Source organism: Helianthus annuus, chromosome 10 (assembly GCF_002127325.2).
Source record: "Helianthus annuus cultivar XRQ/B chromosome 10, HanXRQr2.0-SUNRISE, whole genome shotgun sequence".
In the NCBI taxonomy this organism is placed as follows: Eukaryota; Viridiplantae; Streptophyta; class Magnoliopsida; order Asterales; family Asteraceae; genus Helianthus; species Helianthus annuus.
Genome location: NC_035442.2, coordinates 9,015,175 through 9,031,493, shown reverse-complemented (window position 1 = coordinate 9,031,493; position 16,319 = coordinate 9,015,175). Strand labels below are relative to the sequence as shown.

The window sequence follows — 16,319 nt, the reverse complement described above, 5'->3', positions numbered from 1 at the left end:
GACTATCCCGAAGTTTTTCCAGAGGAACTACCTGGTTTGCCACCAGACAGGCAGGTGGAATTCAAGATTGACATCATTCCTGGAGCTGCACCAGTAGCCAGAGCACCGTATAGATTAGCACCAACAGAGATGAAGGAATTAAGGACACAGCTGGATGATTTACTGGCTAAAGGTTTTATTAGGCCTAGTTCATCTCAGTGGGGAGCGCCAATTTTGTTTGTTAAAAAGAAGGATGGATCAATGCGCCTATGCATTGATTACCGTGAGCTAAACAAGGTTACCATCAAGAACAAATATCCTTTGCCCAGAATCGATGATCTATTCGACCAACTACAGGGAGCGAGTTACTTCTCTAAGATAGATCTCAGGTCAGGCTATCATCAATTGAAGGTTAAGGAGGAGGATGTACATAAGACCGCGTTTAGAACTCGTTATGGTCACTACGAGTTCCTGGTGATGCCTTTTGGGCTCACTAACGCACCTGCCGCATTCATGGATCTCATGAATCGCGTATGCAAGCCTTATCTGGATAAATTTGTCATCGTCTTCATTGATGACATCCTCATCTACTCAAAGAACCGAGCCGACCATGAGAGGCATCTTCGGTGCATTCTTAAGCTGCTCCATCAAGAGAAGCTTTATGCCAAGTTTTCAAAGTGTGAATTTTGGCTTCGCGAAGTCCAGTTTCTTGGACATGTTGTGAGTGAGCGTGGAATTCAAGTGGATCCCGCAAAGATAGAAGCTATCATGAACTGGCAGGAGCCAAAGACACCTTCAGAGATTCGTAGCTTCCTGGGTCTGGCTGGATACTACAGACGATTTATCGAGAACTTCTCAAGAATTGCAGCACCCCTAACTTTGCTGACTCGCAAGAATAGTAAGTTCAATTGGGGGCTTAAGCAGCAAGAATCCTTCGATATTTTGAAGCAAAAGTTGAGCAACGCTCCTGTTCTGACGTTGCCTGATGGAATTGATGAGTTTGTAGTATATTGTGATGCATCACACACCGGGATGGGGTGTGTGCTTATGCAGAAAGGGAAGGTCATTGCCTATGCTTCACGTCAGTTAAAGGTGCACGAAAAGAATTACACCACCCATGACTTGGAGCTGGGTGCCGTTGTATTTGCACTAAAACTGTGGAGGCATTACTTGTATGGGACCAAGTGTGTGATCTACTCTGATCACAAGAGCCTTCAACATCTGTTCAATCAGAAGGATTTGAACATGAGGCAGCGACGATGGATGGAAACATTGAACGATTATGATTGTGAAATAAGGTACCATCCAGGCAAGGCCAATGTAGTCGCAGATGCATTAAGCAGGAAGGAAAGAGTGAAACCAATAAGGATCAATGCCAAGAGCATTGAAATTAAGAATAGCTTGAATGAAAGGTTGTTGGCTGCACAAAAGGAAGCTGTGTTGGAAGCCAACTATCCTGAGGAAAAGTTAGGAGTGACTGAAGAACAGCTGTCCTACGATAAGAACGGAATGTTGAGATTAAATGGACGAATATGGGTTCCTGTATTTGGAGGACTTCGAGATGTTATCCTCAAGGAAGCCCACAGTTCCAAGTATTCCGTCCATCCTGGAGCCGATAAGATGTACCAGGATCTAAAGGCGAATTATTGGTGGATAGGCTTGAAAAAGTCTATAGCTGCTTACGTAGCTAAATGCTTGACGTGTGCTAAAGTCAAAGCTGAACATCAGAAGCCGTCAGGTTTACTGCAACAGCCTGAAATTCCCACGTGGAAATGGGAAATGGTGACAATGGACTTTATCACCAAATTGCCTAAGACGCCGAAGGGAAACGATACCATATGGGTCATTGTTGATAGACTGACCAAATCAGCACATTTCCTGCCCATTAAAGAAACCTTTAGCTCCGACATGCTAGCCCAACTATACGTGGATAAGATTGTGGCTTTGCATGGCGTACCAGTATCTATTATCTCAGATCGGGATACTAGATACACATCACATTTCTGGAAGAGTTTCAGTACGGCTTACCATCCTCAGACGGATGGACAGATCGAGCGTACTATCCAGACATTGGAAGACATGCTACGGGCATGTGTAATTGATCTAGGAGGAAGTTAGGACAGGCATTTACCATTGGTCGAGTTCTCCTATAATAATAGCTACCATACTAGCATTAAGGCTGCGCCTTTTGAGGCACTATATGGTAGAAAGTGCCGAACGCCCTGCTGGGCAGAAGTAGGGGATACCCAATTATCAAGTCCTGACTTGGTCTTCGAGACAACGGACAAGATTGTCCAAATTCGTGACCGTTTGAAAGCTGCTCGAGACAGGCAGAAAAGCTATGCGGATGAAAGACGAAAGCCTCTCAAGTTCGAGGTTGGTGATAAAGTTTTGCTCAAAGTATCGCCTTAGAATGGGATGATGCGATTTGGCAAGAAAGGTAAGTTAAGCTCAAGGTATATAGGACCATTCGAGATCATCGAATGCGTAGGGTCCGTGGCTTATAAGTTGAATTTACCTGAAGAGCTCGATGGGTTCATAATGTATTTTACGTCTGCAATCTGAAGAAATGTTTAGCTGATGAGTCACTAGTCATATCACACACAGATGTACAAATAGACGAGAGCATAAGATTTGTGGAAAAACCTGTGTCGATTGAGGATCGACAGGTAAAGAAGCTCGTGCATATAGTCAAGGTCAAATGGGAGGGCCGCAGAGGTCCTGATTATACGTGGGAATTGGAATCCACAATGAAGGAAAAATACCCTCATTTGTTTCAGTAAATCTCGAGGTCGAGATTTCTTTTAAGGGGGTGAGGATGTAACACCTCGGATTTTCCTGTCCAAAGAAATAAAGACACGTGTCATGAAGGACACACGTGTCAGGAACCCGGAACAATAAAGAGATGTATGGTAGGATTTTAAAGAGGGCGTCATGTTATTAAAATACCTCTGAACGGCCCAAGGGTGACATGTTATTAAAGCACCTCTGAGCGACCCGAATTATAATCCCAAGATCCATAAGTCATTGATAGACATCTTACGTTCTAACCGGTTGATTTCCGAATAAATAAAAATTTCCACCTTTATATGGAAAATGGACTAATGATAATGTTACTACAAGAAAATCTAATTGTAATACTAATCTATTTGGAGATATTGATTAATCTTGTTCAAATCCAAGTTTTCCTTGATGTTCCCGTCAAATTAAAGCTCTTGCAAGAGTCCAAGAATTGTAAGAGCATGCTAGGCATGCAATGGCTGAACAAGATGGTCCCACATCTGAAAAAGTGGCATGAGGTTCGGAATCCACGAGGCTGCATGGTCAAGACTTGAAGATTTTAAAAAATTTTTGTCCTCTGGCCATCGGTTACGGACCGCAAAGCCTTAGGCTTACGGTCCATATAGGGGGTATCTGGGCATGTTTCAGCAAGGTAGGTTACGGACCGTAACCATTTCCGCTTACGGTCCGCAAGAGGTCCCTACGGACCGTAAGGCCTCAAGCTTACGGTCCGTAAGACCGTCGCTGGCAGCAGTTTTTGGACAGCTGCCTGTTCAGCCCGTTGCACCGACTTAGATTGTTAGTTTCTGAATTCAGGGGCTTGCTAGGCGGTATTTAGCCCTCTAGAGACACCTGGGGTGATCCCCCAACAATTGTAGACTTGCTTGTCTTAATCTTGGACCATCTAAGTTCACTATATAAGGGCAAGAGGTGTAACCATTTTCCTTTGCTCACTTGGGACTTTGGTTCAAGGCATCTCTGGAACTTCTCTGGTCTACACCAAGTTTTCTTAGGCTCCATAATTCTCCTTAGGACTTTTGTAAGTGTCCTTAACCTCCTTTAATCCATTCTAGCTTAGTTAATTAAGTAAAAGTCAAACCGTCGTAATTAAGGTTTGACTTCGTGATTAATCATAATGTGCTCTGTCAAATCACGAATTAAAAATACCTTTAGCAAGGTAATTAAGTGGGTAACAAACCCTTAAAAGGGTATTTCCAGATTCCCACTCTAAGCATGTCAATTGTCGAGTCAAAGCTAACTCTAAAAAGTCAACAGGATGCTTAATTTCAAATTAACATATAAATAGCAATGTAGGTTGCATGAAACCTGTTCTATCATTAATATAACTTGGTAAATGATGTAAGAACATGTTCCAACATGTTCAACTCGACAATTTTCTGTTTAGACCCGGTTTGGAACCGAAAGTCGTATAGTTTGACTTTCGCTTTGACTTTCAGTTCTGACCCGTTTTGGTCATAATTAAGATTGCCTTAGAGCTTCTTTTGGACCTAATAATATGTTAGTATATCCTCCTGTGATTATACAACTTGGTTCATTAGATATCTTGATCGTATGCATGTTTCCGTTAAATGCCCATATGTTGACCATTATGCCCAAATGTCCATAAATCATGATTTCTGAGAATAAAAAGGGTAGACATCTTAGTTACTGAATTATAGACTTGTCCCCAAAATTTGACATCAGTTTGAGGTCTAGATTAGGAGTTATGCTCATTAGCGTAATTAGAAGCTTTCTTATTAAATAGTTAGCGTAATTAGCATGTAACCTACCTAGACCCAAATTTTATATCAAAACCTTATACCCACTGTTATATAATAATATTTTGGGAATTTTAAAGATTTTTGTTTATTTTTAGGCTGAGCATAACATAAGGTTTTAAGCTTAATTCGGCTTATGCCGGTTTTGCCCTTTTAGACCATAAAATGAGTTTTACAAAACGTTTTGACCCCAAACCTTTTTCTACTGATTTGTTATGATAAATATATTATTTTGAGCCTTCTGGAATTATAAAAATATCAGCTTTTCTTTTAAAACCCGGAAATGGCTCCAAATCGCCTTTTTAGGCATTTTTACGACATAGTATATGTCAAAACTAGTTTATATATATAAGAGTCAACACCTACTGATATATTTTAGTAGAAATTTATATTATAACAGTAAACTAAAGTCAGAAACTCAGATTTCCAGTTTTGACCCTTTAGGCATATGTGAAATTACCAAAATGCCCTTTCGGTGCATAAAATGATTATAACTAATAAAATTCACATATATATGATGCCCTACTGTTATAACATGATAAATTAAGTATAACTACTGATTTATTCAGATATAAGGCTCAGATTACTAGTTTGATTCTTTTATGACCTATTAAATGACCAAAATGCCCTTATGAGGCGTAATTTGAGTTTAGGACTATTTGGGGCATAATTGGGCATAGCCTACTGATATCACAACATATTTGGTGCATATTATCTCAGGAAACTTGTATATGATTTATATGGTTGCTTGTTACGCACTTTCGCGTTCGGGTCGGCCTATGTAACTAGTTCATGCATATTAGCCGAAACAGGCCAAACCGTATCATCTTAGTCTCTAAATTCAGAATGTATTTAGTTTACCCATATTATACAAGTCTCCAAACTTGTCGGGCCTACGGCACATTCCTTTTCGGTTTTCGCATTCCTCGCGATTAAACCATATTTAATATTCGAAACCAACCGGTCTAAGCTTAGGCTAAATTAAAGACCCGTTAGGATTCTAATAGGTTATTATAAACCTTCGTTCTAGAATAGGAGTCCAGTAAAAGACCCTTGCACTTGCTTAATTGTGGTATATACTTGCTCAGGTAAATACTTTTAACTTATTTTCCCTATACGGGCTTGGGGGTACGATATATAAAATACCGCTTGGTCGGGCAATTGACCCCAACTCATTAGTAGTTGGGTACTATCAATGTGACCCGTTTGAAAAATTGGTTTTGTTTGTTTTACGCCTTTGGGAGTTTAATGACCATGTCCCGGATATCCTTGGCATCATTTTAAGAAATGGCCACAACCTTGACACCCGGGTGTAGGCGTACACCCGGTAATGTGTCCATATTATTAAGGTATAGACGTTGGCTTCCCGCCGCGAACTTATACTGAGTGGTGTGTCAATTAACCTTAAACCCGGCACGACCCGGGCGACTGAATGCATAACGAACATGTAATTCATTTACAAGTTTAACTTTGATTAATTATTCCCAAGTTATAAAATGTTTTGTGCCATGTGCATTCAAATAAATTTTAAACCTTTTCAAAATGAGTCAGTTAAATTGTATTTACCAGTGTAAACTGACGTATTTTCCCCAAAAAGATTAAGTGCAGGTGCTACACGAAATAGGCTGGCTTCTCCTAGCATCATAGAGTCTCGCAAACTTTGGGATGCATTTACCTGTTGAACAATTTTCTCTTTTTATTCCGATCCGCCTGTGGATCTATTTCGACTGCTTGTGATACCTTAATATTACATTTAATGGTTGAAATAAATCTATTTTCATTTGCTTCCGCTGTGCATTATAATTTGTGTTGTTTGACAAATGATGATATCAACTACGTCACGATACTCCCCGCCGGGCCCACCGGTGACACGTGGAAATTAGGGGTGTGACACAGTTGTCAAGACTGTTTGTCGGGTTTCCAACGTTCTACAGCACAAGTTCATCACCGGTTTCTACAGCACAAGTTCATCACCGGTTTCTACAGCACAAGTTCATCACCGGTTCTATAGCACAAGTTCATCACCGGTTTCTACAGCACAAGCACATAGACAATTTGTTGGAAGAACCCGTCACGTCTTCTGCTAGTTACTCTTTTCTTCGATTTCAACAAATCTTTCAAGGTCTTAAGTGATGGACGATTTCAAGAATATGTTCACGAACCATAATGGACTCAGACTCATACTACTAGCAGAAGAACCCGACACGTCCGGTGATTGTTGATACATGGAAAAACAAGGACCATTCACCTCTTTCAACCTACCAAGACACCAAAATCCGTACCGGTGATTGTTTATCCATACTATTCTTCATAGCCGTATTCCCACTCACAAGTTGTTGATACTGAGCATCCTGATACATATCGTTTATAAGAAACTTTTCATGCACTGAACCTTCAGTTGTGTACTCTTCAATCTTCTTGAGTATTTTTCTAACTTTATGCTTGCATCCACCACAGTGAATATTAACTTTGAGTGAAAGAGTTTGGAAACCGGATGGTAAAAACGAAGTAACTGTTGGAATTTGTGGATTTCGGTTGGTTCATAAACTTAACAAGAGAAGCAACTAAAAAAATACAATTGATTAAAAAAATACAATTGATTTCTCTTCATGTTACGGAGAATGTTCTAGAAATTGAAGGAAAAGGAAAAGATTTGTTGAAATCAAATTCAACAGAGATAACTTAATACAACCGGTCAAATCACACACTATATAAAGATTACAGAGGTTTTTACCATATGTATACGGGTCGTACACGGTTTATACGGCCGTATACTCTCAGTAAAATTTTTTTTTACCGATCGTATACAATGTATACGAACGATGTATACAGGTCGTATATTGTTATACGGCCCGTATACTATGGGTAAAAAATGGTAAAAATTGGTTTATTCTGTTTAATCTATTAGAACGATCCTTGTTTTGAGAACCTGATTCTGATTTAAACAATGGAATTTGTGGATCAACAGAAATAACTGAAAATAACTCGCCATTCTCTTGCACCTGTGTCCGTCATCATTGTGTGAGATTAGCCAAACGAGAATGAAAGATACTCAAACCATCTCATCCCGTTGTTGCAAACTCCTTTAATGTGAGATTCTTCAAGTTTGCACATTTTGGGAAAATACCAATGTGTTTGTCAGCTTCGTCAACACACAAAGTGACAGAATGATGTGGAAAAACAAGGACCAGATGTCGATTGTTGAAAGTTTGAACTGATTATTTGTTATCAGGTGAGTTCCAAGTATTTTATCGCGTGTTGTAATTTTAATGAAGCAATGAAGATTGAATATGCACTAGGGTTTTTTCACTTCCGGTTACCAGGCCTATCATTTCCGTCTACGTTTGGTTTCCTCAACGAAGAACCATCAGCCATTATCTGCCCTTTTTCCTTTGGTTTTTGGTTGATTTTGAGGGTGAGGGTTTTGCATTGATTCCTGCGCTCCAATCATCTGCTTCCTGAATCTGAATCTGGAAGTTAACTAGACCCCTCAAGTTGTCATTCGTAACAACTAAGCGTCTGGAGAAGAGTATGTTGATATAGGAAAGTTGAACCCGACACGTCTTCTGTGATGATTCGAAAAAAAATCTGTAAAATTAGTCATATCGATTGCTATAACAGGATGGATGTGACACACACAGATAGATAAGCTGTCACAGTTGTCAAGACTGTTTGTCGGGTTTCCAATGCTCACACAGGGTGATAAACAACGCTGATACGAACACATATGTTTCGAAATAGGCTTTGTTCTTGGTTTAATGAAGTTACACGTAACATCTACTTATATTCAGATTTAAACAATGCCCACCTCAACTGAGATAACGGACATCCATCAAGCTCAAAAAGAAAACTTGTGTTTCCCATAGTCACAAAAGATTGCGGTTTGTATTTCGCATAGTCACCGTTTCCGTAGTAAAAAACGGTTGCGGTTTGTATTTCGCATAGCCACCGTTTCGGTAGTAAAAAACGGTTGGGTTTGCACATTCAATCTTCAATACTTCATTAAAATACAACTAGTGGAAGAACCCGACACGTCTTCATGTTACGGAGAATGTTCTAGAAATTGAAGGAAAAGGAAAAGATTTGTTGAAATCGAATTTGACAACTATGACAGCTTATTAAAAGTAGCAATCACCTCCAATCATTTCCTGGTCTAATCACACACTATAAAGTTTAAAGTTATCGTGTGTTGTAGTTTGGAAAGATGACCAAATAGAGATAATAACAAATTGTGGAGAACTTGTTTGTGTCGGGTTCTTCTACTAGTTACTTGATCAACGGACTGATCGGTAACGTTACTGTACTTGTGCTCCGATTTAAGCGGCGTGCTCCGATCAACATTTTTTAAAGGTGATGAAGATTTTAGAAACCCTAGAATAATGGTGTTTTTTTACGGGAAAAAACGTGATAATTGAAAAACATCAATCTATACGGCCCGTATACAGTGATACGGCCCGTATACATTTGGTAAACATAAAAACCTCAGAAATAAATCCATTGAGCCGTATACTTTTTATAAATCGTATACACTTGTATACGGCTCGTATAACTATATACGGGCCGTATATAGTAAAATAAAAAAAAAACATTCTCTGCGCATTTTCCTATTAAAAAACATTCTATACGGGCCGTAAGGGGGGCCTTAATTAAAATCATATGCACACAACATGTTTGATAAAATGTTTGTGTGATATAAAGTCTATCAAGATGGGTGATAAAATGCTTCTTAATCTGCAGCCTAGTTCGGCAACCTGTTTGATAAAATGCTTTTGCATAGTAAAGCCTTAAAAATTGGATAATGTTCCTTTAATACGTTACATATGACACATAAATGTATCCTAATCCACAGCCTGTTTTGGTCCACCCAAGATTATATAGCTGTAATCAGCAGTCTGTTTTGATCAAAAATAAAGAGAAAAGACCCAAAACCTGATGCACTTATTAATAGATCCTTTCTAATTTTGCGTTTATCACCAAACAATATCTCTTTTTTTTTTCATTTACATAGAATCAGTAAAGGAGTATAGACTTAGTTGACTTGAATGTCTTTATTTAAAGATAAGGGAAAACAGAGCACAACCCAAAGATTAGGTGTTTGTGGATACAAATTGCCATATTGACTTCAAAGTCTTTCTGTGAAGACAGAGCAGGGGCTAACGATTACTTGTTTGTGGATACAATTTGCGGTGTTGACTTCCAAGTCTTCCATGGAACTAATTAAGTTTGACATCTTCTTAACCCGAAATGGCTACTCGGTCTTTCCATCTGACTACACTTCCCTACTTCAATGAAAGGGGGTGAGGTTGTCAAATTCATTTCTAAAACTATAAATGCACTCGTATTGTTAATCTCAACAACCCATAACTTCATCATAAGAATCCATCCATCTTTATACTTCATTTACCAGCTTAATAGGTGTCGTGGGATTAAAATATGGGAATTCAAGGGGGGGGGGGGGGGGGGTCCATTTCATTTTGGTAACTATATTTCTAGTTGCCACCACAAATACCTGTTTTGATGCTCCAAAAAATTCCACGGTGGCTTGCAGTGTCAAAGATAACTGAAAAGAGAGTTTTCTTATGAGTGAGTTAACTGAAAAGTATAATTATACTGGACAAACAAAGTTAACTATAATGAAAATAAACTCAGTAAGACCATAATAGATGAAATGCACACCATAATAGTTAAATAATATATACTATTGTAACAGCAGATGAAGGGAAAGCTGTACAGTGTACACCATATATTAAAAGTATATTTTTCTAGTCTCTGTAATATCATAGATTCATGTCAGTACATCACTCCCAATGTCCCAAGTCCTATACATGTTCACAATATTTCGCATGCTATTGGGTGGTTTGTAGGCCCAATCGGAGAAGTAGGAATAGGGTTGGTATGCTATGGATTGGGTTTGGTACTCAGTTGGCCCAATGTTTAAGGCCCTTAGGGAATAATGTTTAGGGAGGGCGTATAAAAAACTGTTTTGGGGAGTTAGATTTTACTTAGGTCATCATCCTAAGAAGACATACGACGATGCTCCCTTTGTACTCGGTAAATGTTTGTTAAAGTGTAAACTCTCATTTCGTCCCCGCAGTTCGATGAAAATTGCCATTTTCATCCAATACTTGGTTTTCTCACATCTAGGTTTTGTGGTTTTCAAATCTTGTCATTTTCATCCGGTCAAATGCATCCAACTTTCCCGGTTAATTGAGGGGTATAATGTTCATTTTACATATGTGATGAAAGTAGCAATTTTCACCTAAACCCGAAATCCTAAAATTGCAGTTTGCTCACATAACATGATATACATTGTTTAGTTATTTTCATCATAATTTTGTATATAAAATGATAATTACATTAATAATAGGCTCGTTTAGGTTCACGAGACTTAGTATCAGGTTTTCAAGATTTGACATCAACTTTAATAACAAGCTCGTAGGTTGGCTAATGTACCTCACCCCTAAAACTTTTTCATCATATCCCCCCCCCCTAAAAATGTTAAATCAACAAAATCTTTTTGTTATTCATTATGAAAAGGGGGAACACTAATGATTGCTCAAGATCGGCTCGCAAAAAACTCGAATCAAGACGATGCTAAACAAGTTTGAGCTTAAGCCCACGCCTAAAAATAAGCTAAGCTTGTTTTGTTTTATAAATGAGCCCAAACCCGAACTTTAATTATGGAGAGCGTGGTATTAGATCTCACGAACCTAAGGAGCCTGTTATTAATGTAATAGCTATTTAATATGTAAGATATATATATATATATATATATATATATATATATATATATATATATATATATATATATATATATATATATATATATATATATATATATATATAGGGGAGGGTTCATTTGAGAAGAAATTTTTATTGAGAAGAAAAAGAATAAAAGGGTACAATTGTAAAACATTAAATAGTTTTTTTTCTCATCTCATTTATTATTATGTTTGATTAATTAATTAGTCATTAATACTATAATCCTCCACACTAAATATTTTTACCTACACACATCAAAAGTTATCCTACACATTTCGAAATTTATCCTACACATATTGAAATTTATCCTACACAACTCGTAATTTATCCTACACGCCTCGTATTTATCCTACACTATAAATGAATTTTTATTTTTTGTGAAAAATATATATCTTAAAAATAAGTTACAAATTTAATATAGTTAGTTATTAAAGATGAAACTACCAATTAATGATGTATGTAAATTTACTAATATACCCTTATAGTTACATTAAGTACAAATATTAAATGAAGTCTAATGAAGCATTCCTATTGGTTGAAGTTTCTTCTTTTTTCTTCTTACAAAGAATTTCTTCTCATTTGAACCCTCCACTATATATATATTTATATAATAGTTATTATATCTAAAATAATGATGAAAATAATTCAATAATATATATTATGTTATATATAATAGCTACAGTAAACAATTATTTTTGTTCATGTGGCTTGGTGAAAATTGTTACTTTCATCCATTATATCTAAATGACCAATATATTTATTTAACTGAGAGCTTTGGATGGAGTTAATTTTCTGGATGAAAACGACATTTTTTGGCAAATCACAAGGACTCTGATGCACAAAAACCAAGTATTGGATTAAAATTGACACTTTTCACCTAACTACAGAGACGAAAATGATATTTTACTCTTTGTTAAATAATAATATATACCAGGGGGTCTTTCCCTTTACAAAACAAATAAAAAAAATAAATATTCCGCAAGACATTCCATCTTAAAATAAACTTTGGCTCATTTAAAATGGTCTACAAAGCATTGCTTTCTTCGAAATTGTCTATAAAACATTAAATTAAACTAAAAAGCTTCAGATTCAACCCGGTCATTTTAATTTGCCAACTCGCTTGACCCATCTATCGCCAACTCGTTTGACCCATCTAGATACAAGTTACTCTGAATTGTAGATCACACCAATTTTTTCAATGCCAAAAGAGATTTTATTCTACCAAAACTAGCAAGAAACTAGCACACGTAACAAGAGCTAATCACCAGAGGAAGAAACGCAAAAGATATTTAGGTGAAGGATGATTGACATGGTGAAAAGCTACACAGATCTTGACCGTTGATCCAGTGACGCGTTTTGTTTTTTGTTTTCATTAATAACTTAAATAGAATAAAACAAAATAGAATAAAGTGGATGCATTCTATTATCAATTCATATTTTTGTACAAAAGGAAAACATCTAGGATACGTGGAATTTAAAGTTGTTGCATGAAGAGAAAGAAAAAGAGTAGGACCCAAAGATTACTAGTTTGTGGATATAATTTATAGCATTGACTTCCAAGTCTTCCATGGAAATACTTTTCTATCATGTCTTCATCTATAAATGAAATTCGTTTAGTTAATCTCAAAACCCATCACTTCATCATAAAAATTCACCTTTATACTTCTCATTTTTCTAGCTTAATTGGGGTTGTGGGATTAAATAATGGGGAATCGGTGGGGTTTGGGGCTCCATTTTATTATTGTAACTATTATTATGGTTGCAACAATAAATACATGTTTGGGGGCTCGTAATATAAACAGCACGGTGGCTTGCTTTGAGCATGAGCGGCTTGCTCTTCTCAAATTCAAACACAGTGTCAGAGATGACAATGGTATGTTGTCATCATGGGTTGGCAATGACTGTTGCCGCTGGGAAAGAGTCATGTGTGATGGTGTCACTGGACATGTTGAGAGTCTTTATCTCAGTCGTGATGAAGACTTCATCTTAGTTAGTAAAGAGTTGAGCACTTCTTTAGGAGAGTTGAGGCATCTAAAACACTTGGACTTGAGTGGGAATGCTTTTCGAGGAAATCAGATCCCTGAGTTCATTGGATCCTTCAAACAACTAACTTACCTCAATCTCTCTAATGCAGATTTTTCTGGTATTATTCCTTATCACATTGGAAATCTGTCTAATTTAAAAAGTCTTGATCTTAGTTTAAACTATTACATTCGTATTGTTAGTTCAAGCGGTGTTATTGAGAATCGTCTGATCGCACATGATGTGAATTGGATTTCTGGCCTTTCGTTACTTGAGCATCTTGACTTGAGTTCTGTGAATCTTACTGGATTAAAAATCCTTGATGTGGTCCTTTACATGGCGCCTTCAGTAAAAGTGTTAAGTTTGTCAGATTGTGGTCTTTTAATTAACGATAGTTGTTTGCTTCGTAATTTGAGCACTACACTTTCCAACATCAAACACCTAGATCTTAGGGGTGGGAATATTTTCACAGGTAAACTCCCTCACTTTTTTCAAAACCTGACATCCCTACAATTCCTGGATCTTTCATTCGTTCCTCTTGGTGCTTCATCCAACTTTGCAAACTTGCTAAGCGTGATCCCTTCTTTAGTAGAGCTCCACTTGTCATATTGTAGTTACCTCAAAGAGACGCATCTATCTCATATTCTTCATAATCTTACTACCCTTTCTAACATCCAATACTTAGATCTATCTTCAAACATGTTAACAGGTTCAATTCCAGAATCTCTGAAAAAATTAAAAATGTTACAAGTGTTAGATCTATCTCATAACGACTTAATGGGTCCCATTCCGACATTCCATGGGAAACTTAAGGAACTTTACCTTTCTGGCAATTACTTGAATGGTTCAATTCCAGAATCCATCGGAAGATTATCTGGTTTAACAGCTTTGTCTCTAGACGAGAATAAGTTAAGCGGGACTATTCCAGTTTCAATTTCAATTGGGCAACTCTCTAAACTCCGTTCTCTTGATGTCTCTTATAATTCTTTGGAAGGAGCAGTTTCTGAATCCCATTTAGCTAACCTTTTGATGTTGGAGGACTTAAATACAGCTTATAACAGTAAGTTGGCTTTCAATCTTTCACATGAGTGGCTGCCTCCATTCCAATTAATACATATTGATATGAGTTCTTGCAAGACTGAAAATGGATTTCCTCAGTGGCTTCGAAATCAGAGGAAACTTCAAAGATTAGTGTTATCTAACACAACCATTTCAGGACCTCTGCCCACATGGTTGCGAAAGATGCCCATCATTCCTGTCATGGATCTCTCCCACAACAACCTCAGCGGACCTTTAACCAACCTTCCTAATGGGGTTGCTAATGTGGATGATGAGGATTTTATTGAACCAGTGTTATTTCTTCAAAATAACACTTTCAGTGAGTCGATTCCAAGGTCCTTGTGCAAGAGGACAGATTTAGTTTGTCTTGATCTTTCCAAGAATAGGTTAACTGGAGAAATTCCCAAATGTTTCAAGAATCTGCAAAACCTGCGGTTCCTGAGATTAAGCTCAAATGGGTTAAGTGGCACCATTCCAAGTTTTATAGGGCACTTGTCAATATTAGGATCGCTAAACTTGAACGATAATAACTTTAGTGGTGAGCTTCCTGCAGAACTTTGGAATTTAAGTGAGTTATTGGTCTTAGATTTGGGTGATAATGTATTCTGTGGAAAAATACCAGAATGGATTGGAGAAAAAATTAAATCATTGCAGGTTTTCAGGTTACACAAGAATAACTTCACCGGAGGAATTCCTCGATCTCTGTGCACACATATAAATCTTCAAATTTTGGATGTTGCACACAACAGCTTAACAGGGACAATCCCTCATTGTCTAGGAGAATTGCAAGGTATGCATGACAGTCATTACGGTGTTGGTATTAATAAGCCTATTGAGGAGGGGCTGGTTCAGGTTATAAAAGGCAGTTCTCTTGAATATACGAATACATGGAATTATGTCAAGAACATGGACCTTTCAAGCAATAAACTTGTTGGAGACATACCTGTAGAGTTAACTACACTTCAGGGATTGATGGGTCTCAATTTGTCCAATAATCATCTTAGCGGATGCATTCCAGACCACATTGGAAACATGAAAGCATTAAATTCTCTCGATTTATCAGGAAATGAGTTGGGGGGTATGATCCCACCAAGCATCGCAACTTTGACTTTTTTGAGCTACTTGAATTTGTCAAACAACAAATTGTCAGGCCAAATTCCAACAGGAAATCAATTGCAGACCCTCATTGATCCATCAATATATGCGGGGAACAAAGATCTATGTGGCCCTCCGATGCCAAAGAATTGCTCCAATCCTGATGACCCAACCATAACTCCCAATAAAAAGTATGAAGCAACTCATGAGCCCAACAAGGTATGGTTTTATATGGACATAATGTGTGGTTCTGCAACAGGCTTTTGGGGAGTTATTGTAGTTTTGATGTTAAAGAAGCAATGGAGAAATAAGCTTTTCATGTTTGCTGAGGAGTCCATGGACAAGATACACGTTGCAATCATGGTAAGAGTTAACAAGATGAGGAGAGGAAGAGGAGCCATATAGATCCACTCGAATGCAAGTAGTTCTCACACACACACACATATATAAATATATATCATAAATTCTTGTTTTTCATTTTTTTGCTGCTTTTAGGATTTTAATCATAAGGTATTTGTTATATGGTGTGTGTGTGTGTGTTTATGTATAAATTTGTTATGTAGTTCTTATCCATGTTAATTTTATGATTTTAATAGTTTTGAATGGTATTTCGTAATCATATTAATATGATTATTACTCAAGATTTTGTATGGTCATGGCCCAACCCTAAGATATGAATTTGCTATAAATAAAGATATTTGTATGGTATCTCACTTGTATTTTTTAAATAGTTTTTTTTTATTATACATTGTACTACATTGACATGATAGTTCCTTGAAATAGAGAAGTCTCTATTGTTTTTATGATATAACTAGATTTACGCCCGCCGCGCGTTGCGCCGGC

The 16,319-nt window shown here is 37.3% G+C and overlaps 1 protein-coding gene across 1 annotated transcript; it reads left to right on the top strand.

Moving 5' to 3' along the window:
• The first annotated feature begins 12,938 nt into the window (after positions 1-12,938).
• LOC110883963 (receptor-like protein EIX2) lies at positions 12,939-16,099 on the top strand. Its single transcript, XM_035979082.1, has one exon. It carries the CDS (start codon positions 13,005-13,007, stop codon positions 15,879-15,881), a length of 2,877 nt encoding a protein of 958 aa, XP_035834975.1. The 5' UTR covers positions 12,939-13,004; the 3' UTR covers positions 15,882-16,099.
• The last annotated feature ends 220 nt before the right edge of the window (positions 16,100-16,319 follow it).

Bases quoted from the DNA above. Each gene is read 5' to 3' on its own strand.
- LOC110883963 (XM_035979082.1), top strand. From the start codon at position 13,005: ATGGGGAATCGGTGGGGTTTGGGGCTCCATTTTATTATTGTAACTATT.